Source organism: Peromyscus maniculatus, chromosome 7 (assembly GCF_049852395.1).
Source record: "Peromyscus maniculatus bairdii isolate BWxNUB_F1_BW_parent chromosome 7, HU_Pman_BW_mat_3.1, whole genome shotgun sequence".
In the NCBI taxonomy this organism is placed as follows: Eukaryota; Metazoa; Chordata; class Mammalia; order Rodentia; family Cricetidae; genus Peromyscus; species Peromyscus maniculatus.
In genome coordinates this window covers 62292213-62311538 of record NC_134858.1, presented here as the reverse complement: position 1 = coordinate 62311538, position 19326 = coordinate 62292213, and the positions used below count along the sequence as shown (strand labels likewise).

The following is a 19326-nucleotide window of genomic DNA, read 5'->3' as shown; positions in this document are numbered from 1 at the left end:
GTATCATATATAAGATAAAGTTCTAGGTCAGATTACTACAAACTATATTCCAAGTGCATAAAGTGCCTCGTCATCTGCTGAAGGTTATGTCTGGGTAGTAAAGATTATAAGGGAGGATGAGCATCAGGTTACTTTCTGTCTCTCTGAATACACAAGGAACATGGTTTTCAAAGCACCTGCTTTGTTCTTCTGAACATGGGAGAAGGGCTACTGGGACTGCTGGGCTTTGAAGGCAGCTTGTTCTTTCGTGCTTGGAGAAATCCTTCAGGCCTCTCAAATAAATTGTTCCTGAGAACTGGAAATCCATTATAGCTGTTTCAGAGAAAAAGAAATTGCTTTTCAACCACAGATAGATTGCTACTAGCTAGAAGAATTATGACCAAGTAACTTATTTAGAATTTAATTATATTTTTCTATCAGATTATAAGATATACTCAACAAATAAATATTGTTATTTTTTATAAATATTATTTTATAAACACAGAATATATTTAGAAATAAAAGAGGAAACACATTTTAATGAACTTGATATCAAATTCCAAAGCAATTCCAGCAAACATTTAAAAATGAGTGTTCATATAAATACATAGAGAGTATTTTCACATATGTTCCTAGTGGTAAAGGGCTCATGAAAACAATATTCTTTCAAACAAGACAGCCAACAATGCTGTTGCTTTGGATTAAGATATTTATACTCTCTCTTAAAAAGATGGCAATAGCAGCTGGGTGTACCCTCTAAGCACCTGGGCTAGGTTCTCACATTATCTTGACTGGCTTATAGATTAGCTAGTGGGACCTCACTTTTGGAATAGAGGAAAACAAACTGTGATCAATGAAAATTACAGATTTGAAATAGTTCTAGAACTTTTAAATAAAGTATTGCTGAAGAATAAAAACAATTTAAAATATAAAAAGAAACACAATCTTAGGTAAAAAATAAATGTATACAGCACTTAAAAGAAAACGACACATCTACCTCCTTCTTCACAGCTCTTATTTTACTGTGCTCAGGACTTCTCTCCCTCCCCACTAGACTTGAATGCAGAGGTAACAAATCATTTGAGTCTACACCAGTCTCCCAGCAGTCTCTTACAAACTTTCTAAATTAACAACAGTCAATGTCAACAACTCTGAAATCTCATGTCTTAAAATAGAAACGCATCAAAAATGAATAGTTTAAAATTTGTGTCATACAAATTAAGAAAACAGATAATGAACCTAAATTAATTTATAATCTCTTTGTAAATCAGCTACATTAACCAATGTATATGTGGCAATAAAGAAGGGGCAGGAGCGAGGAGATTGGTTTTTAGTAAAAAGTAAAACAATCAAAATTACGAAAGTAATACATGTGAATACTGTCTGATCTACTAATTTAACCAGTATTGACAGGGCTACTTAAAGCTTATGAAAAATTTTGTTTTTTTCTGTCTATGCTGTAAAACCTAATGGACGTGGGATGGGCTTGCTTATCTGTAACTTGTACTTTTGAAAATACCGCAGTCCTTGGAAAGCTATGCCACAGATGATGGACTGCTTCTCCGTCAATCTCACACTGTGTTATTGAATACCTGTACTGTAATGGGGGCTCTTCACCATTGGGTAAATGGGGGATCTCGGGTGGTGTCACAAAAACAGTATGTTCACTTTTGAAAGATGCATCCAGTTCTATAAGTCGAACTTCACCAGTCTTGTCCATATCCACCTGAAGGAATTTAAAAATGCATTTAAAAGCCACATTGGTTAGGCAAGAATGCATTCATAGGGGAATGGTCAATCAAATACATCATTTCCATCAACATCTACTAAAGAACTATTTTTAAAAAGTGCCTTAGAGCCAAGCATGCTGGTGTATTCCTTTAATCCCAGCACTCGGAAGCAGAGGCATGCAGATCTCTGTGAATTCGAGGCCAGCCTGGTCTACAGAGAGTGCCAGGACACACAGAGGGCTGTTACACAGAGAAACCCTGTCTCTAAAAACAAAACAAAACAAAACAGTGCCTTTACCTGCTGAGCCATCTTGATAGCCCTACTTCTAATTTTGTGTGTGTCTGTGTTTCTATTTTATTTCTTTACTTACTTTGAGACAGGGTCGGGCAGTGGTGGCGCACGCCTTTAATGCCAGCACTCGGGAGGCAGAGGCAGGCGGATCTCTGTGAGTTCGAGGCCAGCCTGGGCTACCAAGTGAGTTCCAGGAAAGGCGCAAAGCTACACAGAGAAACTCTGTCTCAAAAAACAAACAAAAAAAAAAAAAAAAAAAGAGAGAGAGACAGGGTTTTACTATGTAGCCTTGGATGGCCCAGAACTCACAAGATTTGCCTGTCTCTGCCTCCCAAGAACTGGGATTTAAAGTTTATGTCACCATGACCAGTTCTCTACTTCTATTTTTTTTAAAGATGGGTGATTATGTTTGTTATATATTCTTTTATAAACAGAAAGCCCCACAATTATCAAAATGCTAAATGTGAGTAATAGTATCACTAGCAATTAATTTACATTATTATCTATATTGTTTATTTTCCAATAAAAATAATGAGTATTAGTGTTACGTGTTATTTGATTTTGAAAAACTCAAAGTAATTATTGTTAGAGTAACCACTTATTTCCATCTTGTTGGAGGGAATTTAAAAATCTATTGGTAAAAAGAAGCTAAGTTTCTATGTTCAGCTTGTCAAAAGCCTTTTAGCTGCGTGTTTGGGTCTTCCCATATGGAGGCACTGCTGAGCCTGCCTGCTCTTCTGAGTTCTAATTCAGGAAAATAGAGCTTGAATTTTTCTTTCTTTCTACCATTTTCTTCTGGATACCAGCCCAAATCCTAGCCTGCTTTCCCTGACACACTAGGCTTTCTCACTCCTGAAGTCCCTCTCCCCCTTTCCATGCGGCTTGCCAGCCACCACCACTGAACATCCACCTTTCCCAGATCCCAGCTCACAAGGCATGGCCTTTTCTCTTCTCCACTCGCCTCAACAGCTGCCAAGATTTACAGATTGCTTGCTCTTACTTTTTTTATCCCAAAATCTAATAAAATTGTCCTTGAGCTTCTTTCTGTAGCCTGGGGAGGAGACTTCTATGCTGACACCAGCAAAGACACAATGACTATAAAAAGCTAGAGGAGCACATGCCCTACTAGAACTTAACACTGGTTTGCTTGTTTCTGTGGTGCTGAGGACTGAATCAGAGTCGACAAGCAATCTACCACTAAAGTTACAAACCCAGCATGGTATCGTAACTTTTAGAAAGTAAGATGTGTTCAAACATTTCTACTGTATTCTTATTTTAGGAAAATAACGATATGTGAACACCCATTAGTACTTAGGTTGTTTTTGTAGGTTTACAACAGTAAGTAACTAGAAGTAATGCATATGTCAAACAATAGTTAGATAAAGGGGAGTAAATTCACCAATGAAGTGTAGTTACTGATAATGAAAATAACAATTATATGGCTTTCTGCCTGAATAAAACAAATATAGTTAGTATCTTCTTTGCTTCTTAAAAATCCCACCAGAATGAAATTTGGAAGTTGGAAGTAAAAATATCAAGACAAAATGAACTGGAAGGGGACCACAGCAGAGCTGGGGTTCAAACAACGATCTGGCATTGGAGAAGGGAAGCAGGGGAATGCCCAAATACAAGCTGTGTAGCTCTGCAATGCTTCAGATATGCCAGTCCTAAAAAGTGCTATATGTGAGCCAGGGAGATGGTTCAGTTGGTAAACTGCCTGTCACACAAGCATGATGACCTGAGCTCAGATCCCCAGCAGCCAAGTAAAACACGGGTGTGGACCTGTAACCCTAGTGCTGGAGAGGGGACCACAGAGGGACCCCTGGACTCAGAGGTCAGTTTAGCCAATCACTGAGTTCTAGGTTCAGTGAGAGTCACTTTCTGGAAAAAAAAAGACAGGGTAGGTCTACCACACTCCAGTGGAAAGCCACATATCCAAGTATATGGGCAGCATAAACCATATTTGATAGGTTAAAACACACACACACACACACACACACACACACACACACACACACACACACACACACACACACACACACACACAATGCCCTTAAAGGTGAGACTGAAGCAAGAGCATTAGTACCTTCAGTTAAGGACTCCCAGATCCATGTTAGGACACTACCTCTCATCAGTGCTGGGAGAGGGCTAAGCTTTTGTTGTTTGTTTTCCAGGGTGAATCAGAGGGACTTTACATTTCTGAACAATAGGAGAGTTGAGGTATTCAGAAGATAAGATAACGTAGGGAGAAGAAACTTTAAAATAACCGTAACAAATAAGTCTACATTCAGAAAGTAAGAACAAGATGTCACATAAAGAAGAAACATTCAATAAGTGTATACGGAAATTACAAACACATGGAGATCTCATCTATTTCCCCTTCCAAGGTGATCCATGTGTTCCTCTTAGGGTCCTCCTTGTTAGCTAGCTTGTCTGGAGCTGTGGGTGGTAGTCTGGTTATCCTTTGCTTTACATCTAGTATCCACTTATGAGTGAGTACATACAGTACATCCCATGTTTGTCCTTCTGACTCTGGGTTACCTCACTCAGGATAATATTTTCTAGTTCTATCCATTTGTCTGCAAATTTCATGATGTCATTGATTTTTACTGCTGAGTAGTATTCCATTGTGTATATGTACCACGTTTTCTTTATCCATTCTTCAGTTGAGGGGCATCTAGGTTGTTTCCAGGTTTTGGATATTATGAATAATGTTGCTATGAACATAGTTGAGCAAGTGTCCTTGTAGTATAATTGAGCATCCTTTGGGTATATACCCCAAAGTGGTATTGCTGGGTCTTGAAGTAGAGTGATTCCCAATTTTCTGAGAAACCGCTATACTGATTTCCACAGTGGTTGTACAAGTTTGCACTCCCATCACCGGTGGATGAGTGTTCCCCTTGCTCGCATCCTCTCAACATAAGCTGTTATCAGTGTTTTTGATCTTAGCCATTCTGACAGGTGTAAGATGGTATCTCAGAGTCATTTTGATTTGCATTTCCCTGATGACTAAGGATGTTGAGCATTTCCTTAAATGTCTTTTTGGCCATTTGAGATTCTTTTGTTGAGAATTCTCTGTTTAGCTAGCTCTGTAGCTCATTTTTTAATTGGGTTGTTTGGTATTTTGATGTCTAGTTTCTTGAATTCTTCATATATTTTTGAGATCGGCCTTCTGTCAGATGTGGGTTGGTGAAGATCTTTTCCCATTCTGTAGGCTGTCATTTTGTCTTATTTATGTCTTTTGCCTTACAGAAGCTTCTCAGTTTTAGGAGGTCCCATTTATTAATTGTTGCTCTCAGTGTCTGTGTTACTGGTGTTATATTTAGGAAGTGGTCTCCTGTGCCAATGCATTCAAGGATACTTCCTACTTTCTCTTCTATCAGGTTCATTGTAACTGGATTTATGTTGAGGTCTTTGATCCACTTGGACTTGAGTTTTATGCAGGGCAATAGATATGGATCTATTTGCAATCTTCTACATATTGACATTTAGTTATGCCAGCATGATTTGTTGAAGATGCTTTCTGTTTTCCATTGTACAGTTTTGGCTTCTTTGTAAAAAATCAGGTGTTCACAGGTGTATGGATTAATGTCAGGGTCTTCAATTAGATTCCATTGGTCCATGTGTCAGTTTTTAGGCCAATACCAAGCTGTTTTTATTACTATAGCTCTATAGTAGAGCTTGAGATCAGGGATGGTGATGCCTCCAGAAGTTGCTTTATTGTACAGGATTGTTTTAGCTATGTTTTTTTTGTTTTGTTTTTTTGTTTTTCCATATGAAGTTGAGGATTGTTCTTTCCAGGTCTGTGAAGAACTGTGTTGGGATTTTGATGGGGACTGCACTGAATCTGTAGATTATTTTTGGTAAGATTGCCGTTTTTACTATGTTAATCCTACCTCTTCATGAGCATGGGAGATCTTTCCATTTTCTGATATCTTCTTCAATTTCTTTCTTCAGAGACTTAAAGTTATTGTCATATAGGTCTTTCACTTGCTTAGTTAGAGTTACCCCCAAGGTATTTTATATTATTTGTGGCTATTGTAAAGAGTGATAAACTGGGGGTGAGGGAGTGGTAATAGAGAGTAGGGGGTGGGTTATAAGGGAATGGGATGGTTGAGCTGAAATAGGGACGGAGTGGGAGAGCAATGAAAGAGATATCATGTTAGGGGGAGACATCATGGAGATAGGGAGAGAGTGGGTGCTAGGGAAGTTTCCAAGAATCCAGAAGGGTGACTCCAGCTTAGACTACTAGTAATAGTGGAGTGGGTGCCTGAGCTGGCTTACCCCAGTAATCAGATTGATGAATACTCTGTTATCATAGAGTCTTCAACTGATGGAAGCAGATGCAGAGATCCACAGCCATGCACCAGGCTGAGCTCCAGGAGTCCAGTTGAAGAGAGAGAGAGAGAGGAGGGATTCTATGAGCTAGGGGTATCAAGACCATGATGGGGAAACCTACAGAGACAACCAAACCAAACTAGTGGGAACTCATGAACTTTAGACCAACAGCTGTGGAGCCTCCATGGTACTGGACTAGGCCATCTGCATAAGTAAGATAGTTGTGTAGCTTGATCTACTTAAGGGGCCCCCGGCAGTAGGATCAGGATCCATCCCTGGCGCATGAGCTGGCTTTTTGGAGCCCACTACTTATGGTGGGACACCTTGCACAGCCTTGATACAGGGGGAGGGGCTTGGACCTGCCCCAACTGGAGGTACCAGGCTCTGCTGACTCACCATGGAAGGCCTTACCTTTTCAGAGGAGGGGATGGGGGTGGACTTGGGGGGAAGTCTGGGGGGTGGCAGGAGGATGGGGGATCTGTGGTTGATGAGTAAAATAAAAAAATAAAATTTTCAAAAAAAAATTGCAAACATGACATCAGAAATAAACGTATAAGGACTGGAAAATGAAATTGAAGAAATTAGTCAAAAAGTGGAAGGGGGCAATAAGGATGAGAATGGCAGGGCCTAAGTGGTCTGAAGAGGGAGGTAGGAAAAGGAAGACTCTAATTATGGAGGGAGGGGGAAATAAATGCAGATGAAGGAGGGCAGTGTATAAAGTAACAGTAAGGATACTTGAGTAAGTCATAAGGAATCATACTATTACCTATCCACCTAAAATACCTATAATACACTTAAGTTGCTATAGAAATATGCTCATAGAGTTTAAGTGAAAATTTCCCATATAGACTAACAAAGCTACCCCCAAGAGCTATAGACCACCTAACAAAAATTCCAACACCAGGCATGAGACACCCTCCTTTGAATCGTTGGTCAGCGTTATCTAAGACACTCACAAAACATTATAGGCTATATAATGAGTGTGGAGGGTAAGTCCCTATTGCTGAAAATACTTTGGACAGAGGTCCCAGAAGTCTAGAGCTGGACACAACCTGAAAGCCTCCTCTCTGAGGACTAGCTATCATGGTATCAGAAGAAGCCATGCAAGCTTCCAAAGGAGGGAAGCCATCAACAGTCGTTCCCAGCTAGGATACCTATGAACCCAACAATGACAAGCATGACAAGATAGCACAAAAGGTGCAAGAGTTGCATGCACATCTTAGCAGTAACCAACAGCTCTCTAATTGTAGTTAAGACCCGCAAACACGAGGGAAATTGTGCCTGGTACTGGAAACCTAGCCAACTAGACAGGGCTGGTGAAGTCATGGACCTTGGAGGAGAACCTATAACCATTATTAAACCAGCATAATCCCTAACCACCTTCTAAATATTAGTCCTTACACCCACAGAAAAGTGTAGTCTCCACGCTCCCACCCCATAAAGGAAAGCTCTCTTTGCAACAGATGGAGACCATTACAGAAAACTACAACTGATCAAAATGCCAAGTTATGGAGCCCAGTCCCAATGGACAGACACATCTACAGCGCAGCTTTGCCACCTAAGGCTCAGAGACCAACATGGAAGAGTGAGTGGAAAGACTACAGGCCAGCGGAACAGAGAGCCTGTGGTGAGACTGTCCCCTAGAAACATCAGAAGCTATATCCATGAATGAAATCTCACCAACATGGCTTCCTAAACATGACTGGAACAAGGACAGCACCAAAAAAAGTGGTGTTTTTGACATGATAAAGTGAGAGTGGGGAAGCTCATGAGATCCCAACCCTAGACAAAGAACTACAGACAACCAAGGAAAGTTGAGAGCAGGAGAAATAATCTTACCTAGGGGAGAGCACGGATTAGTTATCCAATACCAAATAGTCAGCCCTGAAAACATGTACATACAACTGACATTATATGGACCGAGCAGGATGTAACTATGTATTTAGGAACATACACACACCACCACCACTACCAACAACAACATAAATACAGAAAAAGGGACACGAATTTGAAAGAAAGCAGTGATATACATGGGAGAGTTTGGAGGAAAGGGAAGGTGGAAACAATGTAATTATACTATAATCTCTCTAGTTTCTTAAAATATAAAGACAGAAAATGAGATGAAAAGAGAAAAATTAAGAGGATCAGGCTAGGGGATGGGGTGGGGAAGGACTCAGTTTTCTTTAAGGGGCTGGCCACTGTGAGTATATGGGCAACACAAATTGGACTTGGTATATAGTTTTTCTTTTTTCCTTTTTATTTTGTGTATGGGAGGTCACAAGGGTAGTGGGTGGGAAGTGTGATTGGGGTGCATTATGTGAAATTCCAAAATAATCAATAAATATATTATGTTGGGGGAAAAAGAGGATCAGGCTAGGTATTTCCAGAAAGGAGAGAAAGAGACAGACAGAGACAGACAGACAGACAGAGACAGACAGAGAGTATGAATGAGAATGGAGCAGGATGGAAGTAAAGAAAAATTTCTAGAAGTGAAGGAAGTGAATTCCTACATTAAAAGTATCTACACCCATCTAATTCATGAATAAAGAAATGCCTACATAAGGCATATTCTCACATTCCCTGAAATTCCAGGATATCAAGGAACTTTTTTGCAGAGAGAGAGAGAGAAAGAGAGAGAGAGAGAGAGAGAGAGAGAGAGAGAGAGAGAGAGAGAGAGAAAGAGAGAGAGAGATCAGACACAATCGCCTAGAAAGAAAGACAGTATTAGACTTTTTGCTAATATCTCAGGGGGCAGTAAAAGACAATGCAGAAATGAATTTCAAATACTGATCCAACCAAGTTAGCAGTCAAGTAGTAGAGGAGAAGCTGTTTTCAGACAGGCTTCACCATAACAAGGAACTACACCAAGTAAGTAGCTATTAAGCAGGAGCTGAAAGCAGGGCATTCAACTCCAGCGAGATGTTAATATAATTACCAAGGCGCTGGAGGAGGAAAATTATAGAGGACAGACTAGAAGGCAGTCAATTCATATTAAAACAATTAAAATGGGACGTTCCAGCAAAATGTATTTAACACTTAAATGGATAACTTGATGTATTGAGTAGTGTTTCGTTCTTTATAAGTTTCCAGATGAATTAGTAACAGACAGAAGACAGAAGTAGAGCAACTGTTTACTCTGAGGAAAGTGAAATAATGTGCTTCTGTATTTCTCAGCACTACAAAATCACAGACAGTTTGAAACTTGGACCTAGAGATTCTATACCTTGGTAAGACATTAAATGTACAAAATGTCCTTTAATTGTACATTTAAAAATTGTATTGTATTGTAAATATAGCAATACCATAAGCCCTACATTCTTTTTTTTTTTTTTTTTTTTTTTTTTTTTTGGTTTTTCGAGACTGGGTTTCTCTGTGTAGCTTTGAAGCCTGTCCTGGAACTCACTCTGTAGCCCAGGCTGGCCTTGAACTCACAGAGATCCACCTGGCTCTGCCTCCCGAGTGCTGGGATTAAAGGCGTGCGCCACCACCGCCCGGGGACCCTACATTCTTCAACTGGACATTTCTCTGTCTTTGAAAGTAAAGTGGTATCTGTCTCAATTGAGAAAAAAAGAAATCCAACACACATGGCAGGATAAAATTAAGGCATTTTCATATTTTCTTTCCTAATTCTTCCAGAAGACATTGGTATGCTCAGAAAACACTGTAAATGAACACTTGAAGAACCAAGAAAAGCATCCTAGTTGACTATCTGCTACACACTGCCCTTGGCTAAGCACCTTCCTACAGAAACAGACTGCATGGATTTAAAATTAATCATGTGAAGAACAAGGACATATGGCTCTTAAATTAGTCATAAATGAAATGCAAATAATTCTTATGCATTGTTTTTATTATTCCTATTCAGCATTATTCATTTTTTATTTCAAAATTGAGTCAGATGTTTTCAGTATGGATATGCTAAGATCACGAGTGGAGTATATCTGATTTACATTTAAGCACAGGCATAGATGGTGAAATGAATTAATACATATCTAATTTATTTATTTTCCATAGCTAAGCTTCTAGAGGTAAAAGGATTTGTTCACTTAAAAACACGAGTTCAAACATATCCAACTAAGGAACAGCCTCCACATAAATGATTATTCTCAAAGTAGATGTATGACACTCTGAAAATGCTTTCAGATTAAAAGTATTGAGTTTTATGCTCAGTCTTCTTACTGGGGTAGAAGACTATGGAAGGCAGGAACAGAGAGTTCTGCTCTATAACATCAGGACAACTAACCTTTGCTCCAACTACACATGAAGCTTAGTAATATACACATTAGGCCTTGTGATACTTTTTCTCCAATAAAGTGTCCCTTGAATTATATCAAAACAAAAACAAAAACTAGGTTTTATCTAGGTAATTCTCAGGATTCTGTTAGTTGTTTTTTTTTTCCCTGCTGAGCTCTGTTACTAAGCTATATCCCATTACAGCTCTCAGCTTTGATTTCCTGTTTAGTCAGCAAAATCTTCAAGTATGTTAGTTCAATGTATATATATATATATATATAAGAAGTCTTTCATAGGCTCTAGACTTTTAAAATAGGTTATAAAAGAGCATTTGGGAACGTAGACTCAGGTCCTTTGTTAGAGATACAAGTGCTCTTAACTGTCAAGCCATCTCTTCAGCCACTTGGAATTCATATTGCAAAAGGAATTATTCAAATAATCCACCACAGTGACTCCTATCACATAAATCTCAAGTGACCTACAGAAAACCCTAGACAATCTAAAGTATTAACTACCAGTACTGAGAGATCTCCTTAGGCCAAGATGTCCTAGAAATGGAGTAAAATTACAAGTCTTGTACAGCTTACAATATTAATAAGTATCTCATTAGACCATGTGATATTACAGTATAAGTTTAGGTAAAACACAGACTTGTGAATAAAATACAGTGAGTGGGTCAAAAAGAAAACAATTCTTTTATAAAAAGCAAAAATTCTCCCTTTTATACTGTTAACTAAAGTCTTGCAAAGTAGTTCAGTGTCCCCAAGTGGATTAATGAACTTATTCACTACTGCATGTTATTAGCTAAGCCCTGGTCACTAATTTGGTCTCATATGGTTCAGTTAGCTTGGCATGGGAATATACAGATACATGTCATTGTTCATAAAGGAAGTACATACATATGACTAGTGGAGATCTGGTACCATATGGGAATTCCCTTTCCCTTGCATGTGCACACAATTATTTCTGTAAATAGGGGCCTAGAGAAAAACTTATAGCTATGCCCTCCTATTTCTGTTAATACTTTTTAAATAATGCATACTTAAAATATTTATTAAAATATTGAAAAATGGGACTGGAGATGGCTCATTGGTTAACTGTACTTCCTGCTTTTGCAGAGGATGGGAGTTCAATTCCCAAAACCCAAATGGGTGGTTTACAAATTGACAGAAGATGGAATTGTGATGGCTAGTGTTAACTTTCAACTTAACAGAATCTAGAATCATCTGAAAGATGGGCCTCTAGTATGTCTGTGGATGGTTATCTCGACTAATTAAGGTGGGAGGATCCATACAACTATGGGTAGAACCATTCCTTAGGCAGAGGATGTTGGACTGCGGAAGAGAAAACAGGCTGAGAACCACATAATACACTCATTGCTCTTGTCTTCTGACTATGGAGCAGCTCTCTCAAGCTCCTGATGCCCTGACTTCTTTGACATGATAATGTGAATTAAAATAACCCCTTTATCCCTTAAGTAGCTTTTGTCAAAGTATTTATTCTAGTAGAAGGAAAAGAAACAAAGTAGCATCTTTTAGGAACACATGACATTGTGTTCTATTATTGATGATGTCCACTTTGCTCACTTAATTTTAATGTGGTGTCTGCCAGGCCTTTCCACTATACAGTTCAATTCCTATTTATTTCGTAGGGAGATATAGTGAACTATGTATAGATTTTGCTTCTTGTAAGACTTTGAATTATCAACTGATGTCTGCATATACTTCAGATTTCCTATTTATTCAACAGGTTAATCATTTGTTACTAACATTTGATGTTTGAATTACCTCCGATTTGACAGGGTAACCCTTCAAACAGGTCCAGTGCATGTCTTATATGCCTCTATCATTCTTGGGATAATTTCTTACTTCCTAATACAGGATACTTAGAGTTTATCTTAGACTTTTCTTTGCCTTAAATTTGTAACCAATCATTTCTCCAAAGAGTCCTGATGGCTTTTACTATATAGAAGACAAAGTATATGCATATTATACTACACTGTTATTAAAGTGTGGTTGTTCCCAAGTTCTCTTAATATACAAAGCTACAGAATATATGTATATGTGCACAGATATATGCACTTTGCCTATAGTTATTTCTATGTCTGTCTATCATTGAGAACCAATAGTGTATTTCCAAATTCAGGATTTGTTCTACTTCTCTCTAAGTTTGTATGTAAATTTCCTGGCCATGAGAATCTTCATCTTTTGAACACATTTACTTATTTGAACATTTTCCCTACCTTTATGTATCATTTTCCCCTCTTCACTGCTCTGCTCCTATGCAGATGACTTCCTTACCCTAACTTGAATTTCATGTCTACCATGCTGGCATCTCCTTCATCCAAGTCAAAGTCTAACATCCCATGTTATATCCAACCCTACTCTGCTGACCCTGTGTAGGCTCCTGAGCTTCATACCACCATCACCATCATACTCTTCTCATCCTGGTTAAGTTCTGATAGCCTGAGGCTGACTGACCCAGGAAGGATGTTCTTTTCTCTTTGTTCTGAGTCCCATGTCAAGCTAGATCTCTGAATGGAAGCTCTTTGCTCATGGCTGGAGCTCAGGTGCCTATTCTAGGCAACTCAACCTTCCTCACCCTACTTAAGATTAGACACTGTATTAGGGACCACTGTTATCCTGCTTCCTTTGTTTCCAGCATGAACCCAGTTCCATCTTACCTAATAATACAAAAGGACTGAACAGAAAATGGGTAGTTTTCATGTGTGAATTCAAAATAGAATCTACATAAGGAATAAATTCACCCTCAGCATAAAAAATAGTTATATGACATCTATGCTATGCCCTCTACTCTTAGCATGTGATATCTCAGTATGTTGGAGGTTCATGGGCTTGGAAAAATGTCCTACTCTGTAGTGCAAAGATTGAGTTAGGAACCTAACCTTAGCCTTGTTAAGATAAAATTCCTACAAAACCCCTTTAAGAAGTATGATCTTGGGGCTGAAGATATGGCTCAATGGTTAAAAGCACTTATTGCTTTTGCAGAGGACTTGAGTTTGGTTCCCAGCATCTAGGTCAGGCAGCAAAACAATAGTCTATCATTCCAATGCCAGGGGATCCAATACCCTCTTCTGGTCTCTCCAGGTACTGCACTTAAAATTACTGATTAATTAAAAAAAAAAAAAGGATTCTTTAAGAAAGATGGCTCATCAGATAAAAGTGTTTACCACACAGATTAACAACCTAATCCCATCTCTGGAACCTATGGTAGGAAAAGAGAATTGACTCTCAAAAGTCCTTTTCTGCCCTCCATACATGTGCACACCCACATACACTACTACTACTAATAAATAAAATAAAAGATAATAAAAGTATGTGCTGTAATATCTAACAGGCTGCCCAAACTTTCATTGAAAGTGGTCAATTATGAAAATAAAATTATTCTAGATTTTGTTATAAGCTACAAATAGAAACAATTAACATAGCATTTATAGCAGTCACACAAAATAAGCCAGGGCACTGTAGACTACAGTAGACTACTTACTTTATCTACACAATCATCAAAAAAAGCCAGGCTTGCATCTTTATCGCTGACAAAAGAACATTCCTCAATGAAGCGAATAAACATTTGTGTTTTGGTCATCATATTATAGAATTTTTGATGTGATCGGTCCCGGCTTCTTAAGAAAGCTATTCAATATAAATAGATAATGTGAGAATAAGTTCAGAAAAATTTTCTGCTAGAAGAAACTTGATCAACAATATCATCTATATTCTCATTTTGTTCACTACCTTAAAGAAAAACAAAGCAAAACTTAAGCTCCTTGATAAATGGGGAAGAACTAGGAGAAGCAATAGAAAAGGGACACACAGACAGTTCAAGCTTTCACCTAGTTATCTCTGTCTTCATGATTACACTTAAACTAGTATAGCTCAATTTCTGCAACTGCTACTTTTGCACAATATTTTGCATGTTGTGTGAATGCTTCTTCTGTCCATTGTTTTCTCTCTAAACTAAACTAAACTTGTTTACTCTATTACTTTCTAATTGCTCGTCTTTTTTAGTGCAAGCTCTATGAAAGAAGTGACTGTGTCTCTTTTTTTCCATGGCTGTATCTCTTTTGCTTACTAATATATACCAAGTGTCCAACATTTTATAGCACCAAGTACATACTTACTAGATGAATTTCTCTTTCAAATATTAAATACTACAAGAGAAAGTAAGTACATAGCATGAAACCAATTATATTCTGGGCTACCCAACTTCCTTTTTTTCCCCTTTGCAGTACAGACAGAAAATAAGTTATAAAGCAGACTAAAATAAAACAAATGAGGCTGTACAAGCCAGATGTAATCATCCCGGGGTACCTCAGATCCCCAGTACTGCCTAGCAGCCCTGAAAACTGAAACCAACAATACCTCAACATGTATGTGACACAACAAAGTGGAATGAAATACACTCAGAAGGTTCTGCAGTTTTCAGACAGTTCCTTCTGTATCTTTTTACTAGGATTCCAGTTAATGCACCAGACAAAAAATTTGCCCTACAGAAATGGATCACCAGAGTTGGTCCTCACACACTCCTAAGAGCAGGTATGTGCCTTGTTAAATATGAACTATTAATTCAGGGAACAAGTGATTTATCATAAGTTGAAGCTTAACAACATGAAAGCTAGAAAATTATATCTCCACTCACCTTGGAGAGCAAAAAGAGAGGTTGCATCTGTCGCTGTCTCAGATGGGGCTTGTGTTATTGGCCTTAAGTATGATCTATAACCTTTAAGAATAGAGGCCATGAAAAACAAGAATGCCTCCTGGATTTCCAAATCTATCATGTGCAGCCTTTTTCCAGAATTAAAATCATAATCGTTCATTGCTAAGTCCATTAGTCCATCATCTCTTGGTCTCTGCTGCACTGTGGAGAAATACAGAGTTGGAATTTTGAAGTCTATGAAAAATAAGGCTCACATTGATTTTAATGCACATTTATCTGTTTTCGAAAGTGTTCATATAACCACAACTTTTTATTTACACCACTTCATTGCAGGTAAACCTCAAGAAAACCTTCTCTATCATTTTTAGGCTCTGTTGAGTATATTTTACTTAAGTTACACATAAAATTATTTCTGCAAGTTTATCATCAGAGTAAGTTCATGATCTAACATAACTATGTATGTTTGTGTATGTATGTAAGTATGTGTATACACACACTAGTAAAGAAAGTTCTTAACAACCATTACACTGGATACATATAATACACAGTCCTTTTCCACCCCTTTCTTCATAAAATACAAGTGCCTTCAGGATAAAAACAGAAGGATTTATAAAAACAAAAAAACCTCTTCCTAGGCAACTCAATGATAAAGCCAATTGGTGGTGAGGAGTAAGTTTATGTTAGAGAAGTCTGGTTGAATCTCTTCTCTAACTTCTGACTAAGGTCAAGTGAAGAAGCCTAATAGACATCAGAGCTCCTTTCAATAACAGAAGAAGATGAGAGGGCACACTGAGGAGAATGGTGGAGAAGGGCTTACCATGTCTGTAGGCACGCATGCCAATGATGCATGCCCCGATTTTACAAGAAGACTCCTGGACAAAATTAAAATCAGGGACCATTTGACAATGTAAGGATAATTTTTAAAAAAGATTTATTTATTTTACTCTGTGTATGTTTTGCCTGCATGTATGTATGTGTGCCAGGTCTGTTGACTGTCCCAGATCTAGGGTTATAGACGGTGTGAGCCACAATATGGGTGATGGGAATCAAATCTGGGTCCTCTGCAAGGGCAGTATTATGAAAATAATAGAACTGAAGAACTGTTTTAGAGAAGAGGAGATAGAAAAGACTTGAAACGATCTGTCTCTGATTTGGAATTAAATCCTCTCGCTATAAAAAAAAACAATTTACAAAAGAGGCAAAACTTGGGCTGGAGAAGGCCTGGTGGGTGTGTTACAGAATATTATTTTATGGTGTGTTACTTTTGTTTATGTTGCATCTGTTTAACTCTGTGATTCTGTGTTACTGTGCCTGTCTAAAACACCTGCTGATCTAATAAAGAAATGAATTGACAACAGCAAGGCAGGAGAAAGAACAAGTGGGGCTGGTAGGCAGAGAGAATAAATAAAGGAGAAACCTGGAAGGAGAGGAAGAAGTAGCCAGAGAAGGAGGAGGACATCAGAGGCCAGCCACCCAGCTACACAGCCAGCCATGGAGTAAGAGTGAAAGTAAGATATACAGAAACAGAGGAAGGTAAAAACCCAGAGGCAAAAGGTAGACAGGCTAATTTAAGAAAAGCTGGCTAGAAACAAGCCAAGCTAATGCCAGGCATTTATAATTAAGGATAAGCCTCTGTGTGTGATTTATTGGGGAACTGGGTGGCAGGCCCCTAAAAGAACAAGAGCCAAAGAGCTATGAGTAAAAAAACCAACAACATGGGTGAGTGTTTACTGTACACACATGAGGACCTGTATTTGGATCCCACCCACAAAAAAGCCAGGCATAGTGGTATGCATCTGTATCAGTGCTGGAGGAAAAGGGAAAGACACATGACGATCTCAGGGTTTCAAAGCCAGGCTAGCCAAAATGGCAAATGCCAGGTTCACTGAAAGAATTTATCTCAAAAAGTAAGGTGGACAATGAGAAAGGAAAACTTCCACATGTATATACCAGGTGAGTGCATTTATATACACACCAAAACAAAACAAAATATGGTAAAACTTGACCGTGGTCTAGAGATTAGGGTGTTCAATGTTACTTTCCTGACTTCCATAACTGTGTTGTAGTGCTGTGAAAGAATGCCTTGTTGGTAAGAAATGCATTCCATTTAGATGTAATAGGGCTCCTATTCTCAAGGGTCAAGACAAAAGTTCCTAACTGGTTCAAAAGTTAAAGACCTTTTAAGATATAAGGAACAGAATTAATCATCTAAAAGATCAATATTACTTAAGTACCTATAGCTTGAAGCTTTCAGATTAGTTCATAGGACAGGGGAAGAGGTTCAGTGAGCGAGAGCCCTTGGAATACAAACCTGACAACCCAAGTTTGGATTTCTAGAGCACACCCTTAGCTAAAAAAGGGAAAATAATTCAGAAGTAGTCAGTCATTTTCTCAGATGAAGTTACATCCCTTAATGAGATTATCGACTTACGTTTTGCCAATTGCTGGTGCAAATTATTCAGTGTAGTCATCAGATTTTTACATGGCTTCTTTGGAAGAATCTTCCAGGCTACATTCTTTCTGTCTCCAGTTCTGAGATTGAATGACAACACCAATACATTTGTTATATTTGGAGGGGGTCTATTCCTGCCATATTTATACACGAAGGGAAAACAGTCATTGAACAAAAAAAAAATAAGGAACACATTCAGAACAGTCAAGCTAATGAAGAAAACTGACAGAGGCAAATTGGGATAGTTAGTGACTATATAAAATTGATTTGCATGAAGGTGGAATGTTCCACTTAATGTATTATTTCAGAATTTACAGTTATATCTGAACAGCATCTATTACATCTCCTGAGGACGATGCTCATCACAGAGGCGTTCATTAGGAGGTGATTCAGACTCTTCTCTTTCATGTGTGAGGGCTTAGACATTCAAACAGCAGGAAAATTAACTGTTAACAGTTTTTCCTAATAGAAGAAAAAGTATTACTGAAAACTTTCATTGAACCTATGAGCTACAGACCTTATTAAAATACTTGGTTATATGCTTAGTATAAGTAAAAATGATTTGTTTTTCAGAGAAGAAATATTCTAAAATATTAAAGTTCTTGAACAAAAGTAAAACATTACAAAACACTTTATAACTTTAAAAGAGGTTATCTGCTATAAACTAATATCTCTGTCTGTAGGAGGAGTCTACAATCTCCTTTATTATAACCATTACAACACAGGTGGTATCTTGCTATGGGCCAGGAGACATAAGGAACCAAAGCTTTTGAACTTAACTATAGTTTTGTTTAGTCTAGCTCTTATTTATTCAATCTTTTTTTCATTAAAAAGTAATGAATACTCACTTTGAAAATTGAAAAATAAAGAGAAAAAGAAAAGGAACAATTCAGTACAAGTAGGTAGCAGACTTTCCCACGCTACTGTTTTAGTTTTTAAATGTCCCCTAAACTTCTCATAGAACAAATACCATTTTGAAAAATAAGCAAAAAGAACAGACAAGAAAACTTAAACTTATAAATATTAATAACCATAGAATTTATCCTCTTTCCCACAAACAAGAATAAAAATAAAGGCAGAGTAGGGTAATATTGCAGATGTTCTGCTGTAAAAGAACAGTTTTTACATTTATAATGTGACTAAGAGCAGGGTACAGGAAGACTACACTGTAGAAACTTTTTTTTTTTTTTTTCCGAGACAGGGTTTCTCTGTGTAGTTTTGGTGTCTGTCCTGGGTCTCACTCTGTAGACCAGGCTGGCCAGAGATCCACCTCCTGAGTGCTAGGATTAAAGGCATGTACCACCACCGCCTGGCATAGAAACTTTTTATATCACTATCCTGATAAAATATTGCCAAATAGCATCCCTCTGCGGAATCATTCACTGCACGCACACCTGTCTTAGATTGGAGTCTGAGGAACTCAGAGAAAGGAGTGCATTTACTTGTTTGTCTTTTTGTTACCAATCTATAGAAGAAGGCATTCAAGATAATGTTTTTGGCATAGATGGGCAGAAAAATATCTGTTATTTACTCTCCTGATTTCCTCCTCTTGCCCTGGATATTGTTTCTGTGAAATGTGGCCAAGCAGGGTAGCTTTCCCTAGCTTTTCTCTGAGTTTTTCTCTG

General features: G+C 38.1%; 1 protein-coding gene across 3 annotated transcripts in view; it reads right to left on the bottom strand.

Moving 5' to 3' along the window:
- The window catches only part of Dennd4a (DENN domain containing 4A), a 105171-nt gene that overhangs the window by 29839 nt on the left and 56006 nt on the right, over positions 1-19326 (bottom strand). For all 3 annotated transcript variants that reach the window (XM_015998034.3, XM_006979345.4, XM_076576517.1), the window contains 5 exons: positions 17681-17781; positions 15232-15450; positions 14080-14225; positions 1572-1705; positions 177-312 (listed from right to left, as the gene is read on the bottom strand). In XM_015998034.3, the coding sequence (XP_015853520.1) occupies positions 177-312; positions 1572-1705; positions 14080-14225; positions 15232-15450; positions 17681-17781 (736 nt within the window). The remainder of the gene's footprint in view (positions 1-176; positions 313-1571; positions 1706-14079; positions 14226-15231; positions 15451-17680; positions 17782-19326) is intronic.